This window comes from Varroa destructor, unplaced genomic scaffold (genome assembly GCF_002443255.2).
Source record: "Varroa destructor unplaced genomic scaffold, Vdes_3.0 BEIS01000003.1, whole genome shotgun sequence".
In the NCBI taxonomy this organism is placed as follows: domain Eukaryota; kingdom Metazoa; phylum Arthropoda; class Arachnida; order Mesostigmata; family Varroidae; genus Varroa; species Varroa destructor.
The window spans coordinates 31456745-31475165 of record NW_019211456.1 but is presented as its reverse complement, the minus strand read 5'-3'; the positions used below and the strand labels follow the sequence as shown (position 1 = coordinate 31475165).

Here is an 18421-nt window from a genome sequence, read left to right as displayed (position 1 = left end):
AAACAGCATCTACACTTGATAGATAAATTTTAAAAAACAAACGAAACAGTTTCACTGGATAAGACGTACTTCAGTCGGCAAAACACATGCGATCAAACTCTCTTGTGCATCAATACAGTGAGTTTTTAACCAAAAGGGTGCTCTTACGGTCAGTTCCGTTTCAAACTTGCGCGCTCCAAGGCAGGCGGCACGCCTGACGAAAGAGAAAGGATGTCGCGTTAGTAAACAACCGCTGTAGATTTTGTACAAATTATTTGCGGATCTCATGAAGGCTTTGCTAAACTTGTGCTATTTAATCATGTGTAACCGATGAACACTGGTGCGCTAAGAACGTGCGCGGAGATCTTGTGATTCCAACACAAACACAGAGCGCCGCCGATAGGTGAGAACATCTAAAGGTCGGGGTGTCTTGTATCGAAGGTCTAAATATGTAGACCGATACTGTGTCCCGCTTCTCGAGTGAAGCGGAGTGCGGTGTATAGCCTTGCTGAGTGCACCCGAGAGGAAAGAGAGCCCCTGTTCACATTCTGTCACGCTATTGCTGGCCGGATGGGAATGGCAAAACGTCTGCCTATAGGATTTTTTAATACTATTTTTTTTATACATCTTTATCGACACTGCGTGGTTTCGGACCAAATGTGTTCACTTCTTTGACTTCCGATGATATTGGAACTGGTGTTTTGTTGTGGGATACGCTGAACCGTGATAATGGTGGCGAGTGGTGGGGAGCCGAAAACAGATGCTTAGCGCCCGCTATTTGACAGAATCGTGGTGTTGGATAGCGCCGAACTCTGATTTCTTTCGAATCGTAGAGTGTTTGTGCGAGGTGGAAAAAGGGTCTTGTCGTTGCGCGCCTTGTTACAATAACTGATACTATAAGCATATATGAGTGGATAAGAATATGATTTTGGGAATCAAATTCTAGTCTGTATCAGCATTATGCATCGGTTACTGTACGTTCAAGTGCTTATTTGGGTTTGTCCAGTTCAATTTTGTGGCGCTCGGAACCCAACAAAGTTACAAAGAACATTAATCTATTGTTGTTGTTGTTCATGTCAGTTTCGGCTGCTGTAGAATTTCTTGTTGGAATAAAAGGAGGATATGTGGAGGATTTATACAATGGATAAAGATTAAATATTCGTATTAATGGGATGAGCGCGATAGATTTAGAAGAAATTGAGAGAGGGCCATGATAGGCTGTACTGCGTGCACATTGAAGGGCTCCATGATGAGACAAGATGTATTAGTGCATTGTCTCTGAAACGTTTCAAACAAAAATAATGTAAATTAAGCCTCATACAATAGTCACATAAAGAAAAACCCGAAAGAATCAATCACCGAGATTGAATAGGGATTCGTTGGCGCCCACCAACCGTTTGAATATGTTTCTAGATTTCCTAAATTATACTACAAATATTTCATAATGTGATAACTGTATTAAATTTAGTGTAAGTCTTTAATTTAAATTGATTTACTCAGTTGTTAATTACTCTAGTTATGTAGAGCGCACTTAATCTACTTAACTAATCGTTTATCTACTGCTTGTCTGGACGTTGAAGATGGAAAAGATCTGCGAGATATGGAATGCAGCGCACTTGCTGTGGCGTAACATGCACTCACAGCAATTTATACTTATAATACTGTTAGCACTGCCGCGCACAAGCTCAGACATCCGCACTGAATGGCGTACGCAACGAAGATCAACTCCGATAATAGAAGATTATTAAAACAGCTGTCGCTCTTAACTCTGAATTGAAGCTTCCGTTAGTAAAAGCGCTTTGATTTCATCGTATTGTTCAACAGTACTATCGACCTAGTTCACCACAATACAAATCCGTTGTTTGTTGAACTGCTACTACGTTTTGTTGGACTTTAGATATTTGTGCCATGTCAAATCTTTGAGCTTAACTAATGATATTATCCCGTTGAATTCGATTACACTTGGTTAATTCGAAAGTTACAGAAAAAAGGTGTTAATTCTGTAATGCTATAACACAATATTCATGTATCAAAAGTATTAATGTTTTTTTCGTGTAGCATTTCCTTTGGTAATTATAGGACACCTTACTTATAATCGAGAATTTTAGGAGTCGAGCACAGATATACCTAATCAAATGTATCAAATACATTTTCAATTTTTTTCTTTCAATTTACAGAAAGAAACAAAAATTTTGAGATTAAAATATAAAGCCTTGTTTTCTCCTTGGCAAGTAAAGAGACGTATTATCTAAGATCCTTTATTTTTTTTCTATCAATATACTATAAATAAGACATTTATGCACGAGTAAGTTGCCTTCAAATTTTTAACAATAGATCGTGTGCAAACGTTTTTCTGACTATTAATATTTTGACCCTATTCTCAGCAAAACAAACCATTTATTCACGTATTTGGTTTTGATTAGTACACTTTTTAAGAGAGTGCAGTCGCGTCTACACCTCTACAAGTTTCAATAAAGCAACTTAATGGTTAATAGTTCTCGTTCAGAGCCATCATATTTGATTTAAGAATGTACTATTGTCTTGACGAAGCTGAAAACTCTCAAATCAAACATACAAGATTACTTTTTGTTCTCTGGGGCTTTTACGTCATAATTTTTACGGATGATAACAATAATATCTATCTACTAGTGCTCGTAGCACAAGATCCAGGGCGCTATCTTGAAAAAACAAAACAATCATATAAATTGTACAAGCAATTCAAAACGTGTAGCTTTTACCGTAACAGCTATAACGTTGACTACGTGGTCGTGACGGGCTTCTATGCTTGTAGTCAAGTCGATAAATGATTACAGGGTCGCCAACGGTAGTAGACACAAGATGTCGTTCTTCTACGCTGTTGAAGACGGTGAAGCTGCGGTTGCTGAGGGGCCCAGCGTATCGCAACCGCCACCCGGTTCCGGGGCTCGAATGTGCTGTGATGTGTTTGGTCCATATGAACTTCGCGCACCTCCTCTTTCACAACATCATCCTTCAAGAGATGATTTACGGGACCTTGACAGGGACCGATGGATTCCACAAATTGATCCAACTGGTACGACCTAGAGAGCTTAATCATTTCATCTATATATATATATATATATAGTACGTGTGTAAATCTTGCCTTAAAAGATGATACGTAAAGATTAAATAACCATTTACAACTTTCAATTTCGGGTATTGTTCTACGTTTTCGTTTTTATCAATAATTTTGCTCTTTTAGGAGGTTCATTCCTATTCGGATTACCAATCTTCCCTGAAAAATTTAATTGCGTCTAATTGTTAATCAGCAGGTTTAGACGAGCGGTTAGGACATCGAAGACGTGACGATCAACAGAAGCCATCAGACCCTCAGCAACAGGATCAACAACACCCACTCCAGCAACAACATCAGCAACAATCGCAGCAGCCGGGGTCTTTAAGCGGGATGCCACCAGACGCACAACATAACGACGAACTTGATTTAGTAGTTGAAAGAGGGATTGGTCCATTTCTTATGAGATATCGCAAACAAGTAAGAACGAATGTAAACCACATGCATTTTGCAACTGCTATTTTAGAAATGCGACTTCATTATCGTGTTTAGTTCCTGTTCTGTTTAACTAAAAAGGATCAGGGTTATTGACAAATAATGATATTATTCACGGAAACAACCTTTTATTTCATCTTCAAGTAGAAGGAACGATTTATAAAGATTTGAAATTAGCGTCGGTCGCAGGTCAAAAAATTGCTATTTTACTAGTATAACTTTTTAGTATGGCCTGCTAGCACTGTGTAAGCCTCTGAACTGCCATTCTGCTCATTTCTGCTTTGTTTTAGGTGGGACCTCATCGGCTATACTCTTGCCGCTTTGCTCGAGTCAAAGGAGCTCGGTGTCACGCTTACGCGATACTTACACATGACGGTGGCTTCGTAAGAAGGTAGCTTAGTTCTTATGCAAATTGCGTATACTAGCTGAACTCGCAAGCCATGTCGCTCAACCTAATTTTACGTTAAATCGTTGTTTATGGGAGCGGCCCACTGCGACCGTTTTTGAGGGTTACTTAATTTGATAAATATACGAAAAACAAAACGACGAAACGTTCCTAGTAAAATCTATACGTTTCTCTTAATCCCAGAAAATAAAAAAAAAAACAAATAGTTTCCCCATAGTCATGTTTTTAATCAATATCAAAAAGAAAACACGCACACAATCATCGACCGGAACCGACGCTTCCAATACCGCTGGACCGAGGACTTCGTCTTCCACCGCCACCGTCATTTGAGGAGGCCTCAGCTGTCCTTCTGACGGGGAACATGCGTGCTTTTCCTCGACCCCCGGAAGAATTCGCCACCTCGATGCCTGTCTGGAACACCGATCGAACAGAACTAGTCGAGTAAGTTGTTTACTACGCTGATCCCGGGTTTGATGATAGGAAAATGTAAAGAAAGGGAAGATGTTGTTTTTCAACTGTATGTATGTCTTTATTCATGTGAGGTGAATTAGCAAAGTGCAGAGCTCATCAGAAGACGCTTTTCTGTTGTTGTGTCTGTTCTTTACATGCATCATAAAACTAACTAACATAATAATATTAAAATTTATTTAAGATAAATTTTGCATGATATACTACTAGTTAAATCGGAAATTTCAGAACGGAGATTACTGAAGAGAACTGCCAAAGATTGGCTAAAAAAGCAACCATGGAGGTGGTTGATGGAAAAAAAGGTAAGACTGATTTCAAGAAATATTTTAGGATATTTCAAAGAGGACCCAGAGGGGTGTTTTATTTGATTTAAGCGTAGTATGATTAAAATTGCTTAGCCTGGCGTTACGTAACGCGTTTTCTAACTAGTGCATCGGTTAAAACTTACGTATGTGCGTAATGTATTCCTTGTAGGTCATGGAAGTTTAATCATCTGTAAACTGTAAGTAGTTTAACTAAACTTTTCGCCTGTATGTCTTATAGTGTATCACTGCCCAGTGCCAGAATGCAGTTATACGTTTGCCACACTAACCAACGTATATGGCCATATGAGGCTACACGTTCGGGGACATCGTATTCGAAATTCTGGAAAGGCTCCTGAGAAACTCTGCCCTTTGTGTCGACAGGAGCAAGGCGATCACGCGAGGCTTGTCCGCCATATCGTCGATGATCATGGTCAACGACTCGAGTGCACCGAGTATGTACAAATTCTACATACAGATCTGTTTTCTTTTCTCAAACAAAATCATGCAACCATGCAACGTTTTTACCAGCAGATTCTTGCCACACTAACGTAATGATTTCATACTATAGCTAATTGTTATAACGCAATTTTATTCCTAACTCCTTGTGTGCCATTGCAGACATGAATTCGAAAACGTGGCTGCTTTCAAGCGCTGGAAAAAACTAACCGAAGAACAAGACTTGTCGACGTTTATCATTGGCAAACCTCAGTGGCGACAATTAGCTGGCCAATATAGCTGCCTACGAAGTGGGCGAATTGCAGGGGAAGCAGCGGATTGGGCAGCAAGACGAAAATTAGGAGTTGAATGTCCAGCAGCCATGGTCGTCACCAAAGCACCGCACAGTGAACGAATCCTCGTAACCTATTGGAGAACCCATATTGGCCATAAACCCAGCTTGCTAGATTTTGGGTTGGTATTTTACAATAAACAGTAGAAGTAATAGCTACTATTAATTTTTACTAACTACATTATTTAATATATTTTGTGAATATTTATTATTTTTTAGCTGTAACTTCTTCTAAGCTCACCATTTGTTTTGTACGGCTAATAGATTAAAAATATATGATCTGCTCCGACTTAATCTCATCCATGATATAATGTAGTAAAGTTAGCTTTCGTTTTTTTAATTGAATTAAGGCTGAACTGTACCTGACATATTGTTTTGTTATATAGTTTGTCAGTCGAAACGCAGATGTGGATCAAGGATTTGGTGGAGCGCGGCTACAAACGAAGGGCCATCATCCTGGAGGGCGCAAAACGTTACTTCGGCCAGAATCTGAGTAGGGTACACTGTCTGGATAATAACCTATTCCAGATTGTCTTCAAGAAGTATGGAGTGGACGACAAAAACGGAAGCATTGATGTGCCTGTAGGTATTTTACATACACGCATATTTTCGTTACATGAACATGCCAATGGAGTAAATCATCGGACACATGGTTCTGGACCAAACGTTTGAAATTTCTGCTTAGATTAGCATAGTTTGGAACATGGGCACACACAGCAAGGTTTGGACATAGGAAGGTGACATTTTTAATGTCAGCCTAGTAGAGCAATGGTGAGCAATTTTCGTCACAAGAACTGTTGAAAGCCACTTCATAAGTTCATCATCTCTGACACCGTTGGCATGGCTCCGCAGTTAAAATGGCTGCACATTAATGTTCGTATTTCCGCTAATTCAATTTTATTTAAAAACAGGTAAAAGTCAGCGACAACATAAATTACTTAAGGGTGTTCCTCGCACGAAATATCCATGATCACCTCTCCGAACGAGCTTTAGGAGGAGCTGACGTCGAGGGAAAAGTTTATGAAGAAAAAGCCAGAATTGACCCTCACGACACAATTAAAGTAATATACAAAAATGAATGCTATATATGTAGAATTATTTGCTCCATCAATTAAGACAAACTTCTGTAATATCTTGCGTGTTCTTTGTAGTCAATTTGTAGAATCCATATAAACCAAGATGTAGCAATAGCATCGGCGCTGTACAGGTGTTAGTTCTTGCCAAGAAAATGTTTAGTCTTTTATATATATCAAGTTGCATATATGCAGTCGGCGGTATGGATGAAGCTTCTTTTTGTCTAAACCGAATGAATATTTCTGAAGGTAAGTACGGTGTATTAACGAGATCAAATTTGTATTATACGGTAATTATAATATATGCGACTCTTTAAAGTAATTATCAATTTCTTCCAGCCTGGTGAGGTACGTGTGGTGCTGCATAGGCCTTCTGGCCACTACCACTTGGACGGATTGAACAATCAGAAAGTGTGCAAAAAGGAAAATATCACAACGGTTGTTTTTCCAAGAAAGTCGCCTCACGTGACATGCGAACGGCGGTGTGATGAATGTGGAGTTTGTGTCCACAGGTACGTTCATATGTTACTAAATGTCAGTAAAATGGCAGTCTCATTCAATACGATTTGCTATAACAAATAAATCTAAAGCCTTGATAAAGTTATTACATTTTACAAAATGGTACATGTAACACGTATGTTTAATTTTTCTAGTAGATTGATGCAAGGAATGTGGTCTATTTTCTGGTATCGTCTACATCATTTTAGTTTGGGACATGTAGTGAAATTATTTTGTTAATATGCAACTTCAATAAAGCTTAATAAAATGTGCAACAGAGGGACGTTAAAGTGCAACCTGGAAATGTATAATTCTGGTGTTTGCGAGAAAAATACGCATATATTATAAAGTACGCTGTAGAATATTATTCAGGTCAGTATTGATGTTTGGCTACATGACGGTTATTCAATATTTTAAGTGCGTCATAGCTAATATCCGCGATTACGAATTTTGCTTATTCGTGTCCCGCAGGTACGGTTGCACCTGTCGCACGTACATGTACATGGATCGAATGTGCCCGCACATTCATGTGGTAGCCGGGAAACAAGGAAATCCAGGACCCGAATGGGTGGAAGAGAGTCTCGCCGAAGACACAATTGGGCTTCCAGAGTGTTTGCGTAGATTACACCGCCTCAACTACAGGGAACGTATGGTGACGCTACAACCGCTTATCGACGAATTCGTTGACCTATTAAAGGTGCGCATCGTCAAGAAAAGCCTTACGTTATAAAAAACAAAAGATTAGTGCAAAAATGAATTACATGCTGAGATATAATTTCAGCAAAGTGCAAGCTCTAATACGCTGTGATACCTATATTCATTCAGGGTGACCACAACGTCGATTTAGACCAACTGGAAAGCGTACTAAGGTCGGGCCTTGAAGTAATGCGTTCTTCAAAAGCGTCACTCCAATCTACTCGTGATGATGAGGCGCGTCGATGCAAAGCGTTGGAAGTAAAAAAGATGCGAAAAAGCTGTCGTAAAGGGGAACCTGACTTTGAAGTAATCATTTCACCTGGAAAGGTTAGTAAAAAATTAAAATTGTATCTAATACAAGACTTCCATTGAAAAGCTGGCTGCCCTGATACTCGTGGAGTGCTAAATTCTTGTAGAGTTGACTGCAGAATATGCCTCCTGCACATTTGTATTATAGGAAGCTGAACTGCGTGAACGGCAAATGGAGGAAAGTCAAGCCGGAAAAGTACCTTCTCCGATGGGAGTGTTCGTGCCTATGGCTTTCCACGTCAAGCGGGAGCCTATTGTTGAAGAGGTGACTGGCGAAGATATTAAGTCCACAATAGACACCGAAGTCAAAACCGAAGCAACTGAAGAAGAGAACTCGGAGCTACGTGGCGTGAAACGCCGTCTAACTGAAGAACTGCAGGCAACTCCTGATACGACGTGGCAGTTTGGTGAGCTCATTCTACCAGATGGTACGAAACAGAGTGGTTATGTAGCTAAAGTTAATCGACCACCTGCTGGTTCAGACGTGGTCACGCTTCAACCACGCTTATCTCTCCCGACCGGCGCAGGTGCAGCAGTGCTCAAAGTACGCGCGCCCGCTCCTACGACTTCACAAACAGATTGTTCGGCCAGCCCTGCAACGCCTCGCGGACGGCCAATTGTTGTTCGCAGCTCGCGAAAGGGCCCGGCTACATTGCGGCGCTCCGGTGGTCCGACCAAAGGGAGTGCGACCGCCCGGTTGGTTGCTAAAGCTGCCACTGCTGAGGCCACAGTAGAAGCAGCTAATAACCTAATTAGCACGGAAATGCCTACACCTAGTCAGGAGAAAGCTTCGAGCTCAACACAAGCCTGTATGCCTGTGGGCACTGTAGCAGTGGCAGGAACAGCAGTGACAGCAAAGACGATACCGAATTCGACAGTACCACGACCAGTGGCTCCGGTTCCGCCACGACTTCGCGTACGGCCCACGGCACCTAGACCGCCTGGGATAAGAACATCGATGACGACGCCTCGTCTCGTGGTGCCAATGCGAACTTCAAGGTATACTCCAATGGTACCGCGAACCCCTGGGCCTACGGCCTGCGTTGCTGCACCGGGTGGACCAGTTAAAGCGTTTCGGCCTACGCCAATCACTACACCGGTACCTAAATCCCCTCGACCTCCAGCTGCACGCCCTTCACCACCGACACATGCTCGCGTTTACTCAGTTAGGGCTATTGCGCCTACTTCAGGACAAAAACCTGTACGAGTTCAGGCACCAGCCGCTCAAACAATGATTGTTCGAGCTTCAGTAGCTGGTGTCGGTATGAACCCCGTGATGCAGCGACCTGCGGCGACAGCCACGAGCGCAAAAAAGGAATCTGGAGCCGTGAAGGTTGAACGTGATACGGTGTGAACCAAACAACAGGAGCCTAGTTATATGTGTGGTGGCCTGCTCTCTGGTGGTACAACATTATGCAATATACCATTACTAGCTACTATAAAATTATCATATATACTATGATTACCATTACTAATAATGGCAGCCTCAATGTCGAATATATAAACAATACGTTTACACCAAAAATGTATTTACCAGTCTTGAAAAGGCCAGCCATAGAACTGCATGAAGTTAATTGGTTTTCTTGGTAACGAGGTAGCAGAAGTTATGTCAGCATGCCGCTTCCAGATGTGACAAGCAAACGGATAAGCAAAAACAAAACTAGCTGTAAGATATGGTACAACAACTCTTTTACTAAAGTAAAATAAAGCTAAACAACCATTTACATTATATTGCCCTGAAGGCGGTAATCAGTCAATAAGTTTGTGATTTCATATTTGACTGTGGTTTCCACAACAGACAGCTGCTCGATATTTATAAAAATATATTTATTTTCTCAATGAAAGAGCTTCTATCTCCCATGTAGACACTCCCTGAAGTAATGTATGTAAACATAGATAGTAAAATGTGCATTCGAATTGTGTGAATATTTCCAAAGAGTAGTAAATTAATGTAATACAAATCTCAAATAATGCATATGCAATGAAAAACCTAAGTCGTTTTAACATTTTTGTGATATAGTAAATTTTTTATTTATAACACTGCAATTACGTGCAAATTATAAGAATCATGTCTATACACATTGTGCGTATACAGAAATCGCTCAACTAAAGGGTACGTTTGGCTGCAAACATCTTGAACACCAATCGATGCTCTGTGCCTGAACATACAAGAAGAATGAAGCGTTGTTTTTGTTTGTTTGTTTGAAGCTTATTTTTAATTTGATCTTTCAAACAAAAACTAAAAATAAGCGGTTATGTTATGTTATGTTCAAATATTGATATTTATGTACATAATCAGGTTAGATCATATACTCGGAAACTCGTTTGTGATGAATTACCGTGGGTAACATTAGTCAAGATTTACGTATCCACGTAAATAGATTCGAAGTATCATGAGCTGTGCTATATTTACAAATGTATTCCTACCTAATTATTTTATTAATTCTATGTTTTTGTGTAGTACTTGTGCTATAGAAAGAACCTCATAGAAAAGTATACCATTGAAGCACTGATTTGTAGGTACGAAATCGGTGCATCTATATAAAAAATTGATTTAATTGTGCATAGTGTCATTGACTATATATTACTGTGCATAGTACGTGAGCAACACTCAGCAATGAGCGATTTAGAATAATCAGTGACAGCATCGCGACCAGTGTCACATATGCAAAATAAAATCTATACGAGCATACGTTGCAACAAAATATAAGCCGATTCCTTATTTTCCTTTTTAACCATATATATATATATATATATATATATATATATATATATATATATATGGCGGTTTCTAAAAGTATTAAATCACACAGAAAGGAACTGATTCAAATTAAAAGTGTATTTATTTAATAAGCGTGTACCGTATGTCACAATTTTGTCGAAAAATAACGCATTAGAGTATGTCTTTCGACAGACAAGAGAAATTAAAAAAATGCTGCTGAGATATTTTAGAGTATTTGTCCACGAACAAAGATATCGATTCCAGCATTTTTTAGCATCACCCTATGACCTTGTTCTTTATAATACACGTAGAGATTTATGAACTAGCAGGTTAGAGTATCGTAGGAAACAAGCGGCGTACATATGGAGCGAATGTTCTCTCGCTGTCTACTTTTTTGTGTCGGATCTTGTGTAATAAATAGAAACAACCTACCGGAGATCACAATTCTGCACAGAAGCAAGTCACGAAATCTACTTCGCGAATTCTAGGAGGTTTTATTGCTACTAACCGCTTGAGAGATATGACTTGCAGCAAAAAGGCATTCTCTAAAAACTTCAAGGAAGAACAACTGTTTAGGTACCGATTCGCTATATTTTTTTCTATTTCACGCTCAGTAAACACCGGGTACTGTACCTAAAATTTAAAACTGTCTCCGAGCAGTCCACTCGCAGCGTGTGCGTGTGTAGATATTTTCTGTCTCCGCCGAAGCCCAAATTATGTCAACTATAGGCTACTTTTGTTCCCGAACGTCTCAGTATTTCATAAACGCAGCGAGCGTCGAAATGTCCATTGACTAGAAAATTAGCGGATAAACTGTAATAATATCGCCATCACTAGAAATCTTTTATCAAAACATTCATTTTAACAAAATATTTCCCTCTATTTCAATTAGATTAATCCTGTTAAATTATCCATTTTAGCGCACAGTTGTTACGCTCCCTGTATTTCTTTCTGCGTCACCTAGTTACTTACCCTGTCCTTCTATTTTATCTGGAATCCTGTAAGTCCATTATGCTATCTAAAAAATTCCCTCACCCTTGTTCTAGCTTACCCTCACCCGATGAGTGGTCCTTCCCAATGCGTCGTTTTTCCGTCCATTCTATTTCGGGTCCAACCTTTTGCCTCTCGAATCTCTCCGATCTACTTCAGATGGTTTTCTATTTCCCAACGGTACTGCAATCCGCGACCTAATTCAGCCCAATTTCGTTTCCTCCCTCTCGGCTTCCAGTTTTCCTGTCGCATGCAGCAGCTTTTACCTGCCTTCGTGCGTTGTCTATACGGCTGTTTTGTGGTTACCTTTTGAAGCCGGCCACTAGCTAGCACTTCACTTAACCTGTTCGTATATTTACCCGAAGGAGATTCTCGCTTCTTTCCTTAACGTTTTTTTTCCTAACAAGCCCATTCTACCCCGAATTTTCGTTTTTCCTACGCTCCGACCTTGTTACTTCCTCTGAGCGTCGCCAACCCATCAACGGCCTTGTTTCTCTGCCACTCGTCCAGAATCCTGCTATCCTATAATAGCTTTTCGGCACTCACCATTGCTGTCGCTGAAGCCACAACCTAACCAGCACGCATCTGCCATTGGCTTCGGCTTCGTTGTTCCGTCTCTGTGTTCCTTTTATGTCATCTCCTGTCGATTGCTGTCTTTCTTTCATTCTCCTCTCATTCTATTTATCCTGTTTGACTGACTGCCTTGATTTGATGCATTCTCCTGTCAGTTAACTGCAATGGGGTTCCTGGGTATAATTCTACCTTGTTTCTTCGCCTCTATATACCTGCAGCAGTAAAGGGGAAGGAGAAGAAGCTGACTATTGTGGAGCGATAGGGTTAAGGCTTTGATGTAGATGATGTTATGTTATGAAATGTTTACCAGCGTACTACCATTTATGAGTGAAAACGTTTAGGCTTTCGTAGGATTGTTGATTTTCGGGTATAAAGAGATGAGGGCACATAAAAGCTTAATAATTGATTATTTTCATTTTTTATAACATCTAGTTCAACTACTAGTATTTGTGGAGGACTGCGTTATCCTGCGATCATACGATCACCTGAGTAGGCATGATGCATTTATGCAATCGTCATACTACTATAATAACATCATAGTTATACACTTTAGATCGGTTATCCTATTTTCCTTCTTGTTTATCAATTAGCCAGTCAAACTTCTTATTATACACATTCGATTGTTACCTAATAGAATATTGGTATCGCAATTGACTAGAATAAAAATATATTATTTCAGTGAAAAATTAAACGTAATTAAATTGCGAGATAATTTACTTGATGAAAACTTTACTCATGCTAGTGACCCAGTAATTAAGAACCCAAAAACTAAGAAGACTGGCATGAACCAGGGTGCTTTTCGACCTGCTTAATATGTCGACCGAGCAGCCAGCCTTATTTGATACAAAATTTACAGCAGATTTTGGTGTGGCAAAGAAAGGAAAACAAATAAGAATATAAGCACTTTCTCGCCATGTTGTTATGGCAGCGGATTAAAATTCTGAAACCATCATACTGTAACAGGGCTTAACAAGAACACACCTCGGTCGCCTAAATCGCGCGGAGTATTTCAAATCGCTATGAGCTGTGAACTTCACCCTTGGTTATCATCTTAAATCCGTATTTTAAAGAAAGCAGATAGATGAGGAAAAATATTTTCAATTATGGTCTATATGTTATGAAAGACAGAAAAGATGTATTGCATGTGAATTACGTTATCTTGACCTATTTTTTTTTAATAACTCTTTAGTCTGAGGTGATTTTCACCTAGCCTGGCAAATGGAAATCACAGCCATATCATCAACAGCTATCTCAGGTGTTTTGTGTCCCACATATTCCCCGTTTATTAGACATATTTTCGATCTAAATAGTGTCCTTATTTTTAGTAGATGCACGCGAACGTGTTAATGCTATTTCACACATTATAATAAATTTTATCATAAATCCGCGTAATAGCACTAGCATCGACGTGTTGCGTGGAGTTGAAGGCTCCAAGTGTGCTTCGCGCTTACAGGATAGAAGTAAAATAGTTTATTTGAAAACACTCAACATAATGTTTCGGATTAAATCAAATATCCATCTAATAGCTGCATAAATCGGGTAATCTAATGATAATGATGTCGATGCTAATTTGTATGGATACAGCATATTCGTATAAACAACGTAAGCTTAAAATTGCGACTATTTATGATATGACATTTAGCCTTCTTGATAACTTACTTTATCAAGCATTTATAATACATTCTTATACCTGGGTACCCAGAGGCTGCAGCAATTCTAGATCTAATAAATAAGCTGACTGGAACGAAAGCGAAACCTAATAAGAAATAGCCAGAACTGAAGCAAGCTACATGGAATGGTATGGAATAAGAATCGAGATAAATTTCTGTTTCCTTTCCATAGCGATGGTTTTCTGTTCGTGTGGACTGGTCCCAAACTGCTGAGGTCTGCTGGCTCGACTCTTTTTGGCGTGCCTAAAGAGAGCCAGACAGAAGTCGAGAAGTCGGAGAAGGACCAGTCTCAAGGTCATCGGAAGAAATGACGCAGCTGCGCGCATGCGTAAATCTCTATTTTTCCCGCTTTCCCGACATCGTCAAGAGGGGTGGCCGCGTTGCGATAACTTGGGGCGTCGTTCTGAGCGTGGGGTGTTGCTCTGTACGGGAAGCATTGTTCTGTGTCTGTATTCCGCCCAGCCATTCAGGGTTTCTTCTGTGCAAGTTTATTCGACACACACCCATTTTAGCTAGGTTCCGGCTTGAAGATGGGGATTTTTAGAAGGGATCTCTTCCGCTGTCTCGATACAACAGATAGCGTAAAAACAGCAACTTAACTTCAATCTTTATGGTAAATCATTTTCCTTTCTTAGCTGCTGAATCAGTGCGCAACAATGATGCCTGGGTAGATGCACTCGTGCAGATACAAATAGAAAAATGTGATACCCTCGAAACAGTAAGTCATATCACATAATAGGTCTCGTTTAACTTACGGGTGAAATAAAAGGGAAGTAACGATACGGTAGTACACGCCCACAGAGAATTGTATCTTGTGGCACATGCTTCATTTATAGTCGCATGTCGGGTTGGAATTGTTACGTTGTAAGCTACATACATATTGCAGTGCAACCATTTAATGTCCTCACAGGAATCTGTAATAGAATCACAGTAGATTCTACTGAGACATGAGAGGAGTTCGGGTCAACTAGGTATAACGTTAAAAAAGCTGTACTAATCTCTTGACTTTAAATTAAGTTTAGAAATTATTTTTGGGAAACTCAATCCGTGTCCACTGAGGCCTGTATGGCCTCACGACTTGTAGCCAATAGACTGTGTTTCTGCCCATCAAACGAAAACAAATAAAGTCAACTATTTTTGCAAGGAGAATGATCTGCAGTAAAGGTCGATTTCGCAAAATAAATCCTATGCTTGTAAAATATTTTATGCATCATACTATTGGGTAACTCTGAGTATTAACTATATGGAACGTTGATTCGTCAAACTGAGCTTATCTATTTAATAACTAAGGTCGTTAAACAGAGCTTTCATAGTATCTTGGCTGCACTGCTGCGCGGTACCATACGACTTAAACTACTCCTTTATTAACAAAATTCATTTTTTATATTTATCGCCACTATTTAAGACTGCAATGTACTGTACTGCTACAGAGTACAGCAAAGCTGAAGCTATCTACCCTGTCCTTACTAACAATAAAATAGTAGTAACTCATTTTTCATTACGGAATCGCCTACCCATCGATTCCGTAATGGCAACAATGTCAGTCAAAGAAACTTCTAAATATCTATGACGAGTCACAAGGGTCGTTTATTCAGGTAGAAGCTAATGTCAAGGACCAGTTAAGACGATTTTGATGAGATGAAAACATTTGTTGTATAAATCAACGATGGTAGTCCAAATTCACAGTGAAGATTTACGATTGTAGACTTATTTGAATAGATCAACTCGCTGCGGATCTATGAAGGATATATAAATTTGAACGGGAAGTAATTAGCATATCTATACTTAATCTTCCAATTATCAAAAGCTCGTTTTAAATATTCGTGAGTTCGGCGCGGAACTTGGAGAAAAACATCTCCTGAAAATGAAAGGCATGCAGTTTCAAGCTAGTGTTGGTCCTAATGGACTGTAGTCGAGGGCATGTCTTAGCTGCTATCAGGATACATGCTGCAGTCAGTGTCGAATGGATCCCTATTGTTGTACGGATATTGTTGAGTAAATATCGTTGCAATCGAATAACATTTTCAAGTATCTGATAGATTGCGACGTAATTATAACGAAAGGGTAAATAAAATAAGCTCTAGTTAACATATGTACCTGTAGACAACAGTTTATAGGCTACACATGAGTAATATGTAGTCACGTTTTGCTACGTCTACGTCAGTTTAATGCTGCAGTGATTCCATATATATAAAATCTGTGTATGTAAATTTTGAGATTACATACGTTTAGGTTATTTTTTGTATAAGTTCAATAGTAAATTTACTGTGTTTAGACGATTTCAAACTTCGGAGTTGAACAGTAAAGTAGCATAAAATCATGGAAGCAGTCAGTAATGCTTAATGACAACGCTTAATCTGCTTAATAATGCTTCATAGACCTATTTTCTTCCGTTCGCCACAATACAGCTATAAGATATCACAATCGATACTTTCGATTCTCAATCGATTGTAAGATAAACATTGTCATCATCACAAGATAATACTGATAGAATGTAATAATCAATATTGTGTAGAGCCACTTCACCCTTTTATGTCAGTTAAAATTCGTTTTTCGAAGTTCTATATATTTTTACGGCTCTATTTCACTATAGTGTACTTTACACAAAAAAATAATGAAAAATTCGAGTTAAATTAATTAAACCTATAGAAGGTTCCTTGATCTCCGTGCGGATAACTTTAGAATTCTAAAATGTACGATTCTCCAGTCTTGTCAGCCTCGAAATGGCATAACCACACTTTCGCAATATCCTAAACTCAAGCAACGCGATTCCGCCGAACTGCATACATTATTTCTTCATGTTCATTGGGTGAAGATCTCATATAAGAAGATCATAACGGTACAAAATGAATTTCCAGTGTCGGAGGTTGTAGATAGTACCTTTCCAACCCGGCAGTATCTACAGCGAGCGTATCAAGAAAGCCACGGCGCCCACGTTTGTTCCGCAAATCTGTTTCGTTCATTCAGGTAAAATTTTAAAAGCCTGGAGATAATGCATAATGAAAGTGACCGAAAGTCGTGTAGATGGCCTGCAAACAGGAACTGCATTTACAACCTCTTATCAAGTATTTTCGTACAGCCTTTAAGCTACCAGCTCGGCAATAAGGGTAGGCAACGGTAGCAAAACAAATCTTCAAACGCTTGAGACACCTCTTCCGCGCAGTCTTCGTTGCCTTTAAAGCTTTGTTTAATACTGGCTCCAGATGTAATGTGCCCGCTAGAGAGTGCCGTTGGGCTGGTGGGAGATATACTACAGAGGAACATGGCAACCACAGACGATGGACTCGTCGAAAGGGATAGGGTGGTGCAGAAAATCGTATTTGCCTGGGGAGATAACTTGAATTTCTGGTTTTCTCGTTTTTGAATAATGGCCTAGTTCTGCGCGTCAAACATCAACATCCTTTTTTGCATGCTGACGATCTGATAACTTGCTGTGGGAGTCGATTTTGTCTGCGGTAGATGTTAATGGCCCGAAACATGTTGTGGACGTTGCATTCTAAATGAATAAAGACAAGGAAGCAGCCATGAAATCCAAACGAGAGGAACACCTCGCAAGAATGACGCGTTTCATCTAGATAAGGGGAATCAAAATAGTAGATACCTTTACATAGCTAGTTAGCTTTACCAACGGCAGGCAGGCCTTTCGTTAGGCATATTAAGTAATGAGTGCGAAAAGCATTGTAGCAAGCATAATTCACCAGCTACAGAAACTATTAGAAGGATATACCGCTCTCAAATAATTCGTTTTGCCAGGTATAGCATCCCGATCGTTTGGGAAAACCTTACCGTCTGGAATCTTATAAACTCTGAGTCAAATGGGCATTTCGGAAGCCAGTATTCAGATACCGTGTCAGCCAACGTAAAAAAGTCAGGTCAATGGATCAGTTCATAAACTCAATTTTATAGCTTCGTGAGAATAACATCTAAGTGTATCAGTCTTTCCAATTTGCTACTATATCTATCAATGTCTGGTTCATGGCGGAACTTACCTTTTGCAAACCTACAAAACGCTACAAAGAACACGCTAATCTACACAAATATTTTAAATGAATGAAAATTAATGACATAAAAAAGGCTTTTCGGCATGTTTGAATTAAAATTAAGTCAGCGACAAAATTAATAGCCACCTCTCGAGGTTATCTACATATTGTGCATATATACGGTTCCTATTACGCTGTTACCAGCGAATCCAGGTGACTTTAAAATTGACCGACTTTTCAATTAATTGAGCTAGATTGATGATTCCTTAATGTATGTCCAAGATACTCTCCCTTATTTCTTAAACACATGTTCCAACGCTCTGCCAACTTCAAATAGTTACCATTTAAAGTCCCGTATATAATTTTTCTATCTGTGACTTTTCAAAGTGAATCGATAATGAGACATATTTGCCGACCAGTTGCCGTCTTTAAGGCATGG

The 18421-nt window shown here is 39.5% G+C and overlaps 1 protein-coding gene and 1 long non-coding RNA gene across 8 annotated transcripts in view; both read left to right on the top strand.

Moving 5' to 3' along the window:
- Positions 1–230: 230 nt before the first annotated feature.
- On the top strand, positions 231–9842 carry LOC111248335 (uncharacterized). Of its 7 annotated transcripts, none has more exons than XM_022800507.2 (14): positions 231–382; positions 2793–3031; positions 3267–3490; positions 3796–3896; positions 4155–4352; positions 4608–4681; positions 4923–5136; positions 5303–5593; positions 5858–6053; positions 6383–6532; positions 6884–7056; positions 7514–7739; positions 7868–8065; positions 8196–9842. In XM_022800507.2, the coding sequence occupies exons 2-14, from the start codon at positions 2818–2820 to the stop codon at positions 9399–9401; spliced, it is 3465 nt and encodes a 1154-aa protein (XP_022656242.1). In that variant the 5' UTR covers positions 231–382; positions 2793–2817; the 3' UTR covers positions 9402–9842. The 7 variants fall into 7 exon arrangements, with proteins under 7 accessions (XP_022656242.1, XP_086838803.1, XP_022656239.1 ...); XM_086982677.1 differs by having other exon boundaries at positions 231–837; positions 1560–3031; XM_022800504.2 differs by having other exon boundaries at positions 231–953; positions 1560–3031.
- Positions 9843–14562: 4720 nt separating this feature from the next.
- The window catches only part of LOC147756815 (uncharacterized), a 20064-nt gene continuing 16205 nt past the window's right edge, over positions 14563–18421 (top strand). Inside the window, exon 1 of the long non-coding RNA XR_015324962.1 lies at positions 14563–14720. This is a non-coding gene — a long non-coding RNA (uncharacterized LOC147756815). The remainder of the gene's footprint in view (positions 14721–18421) is intronic.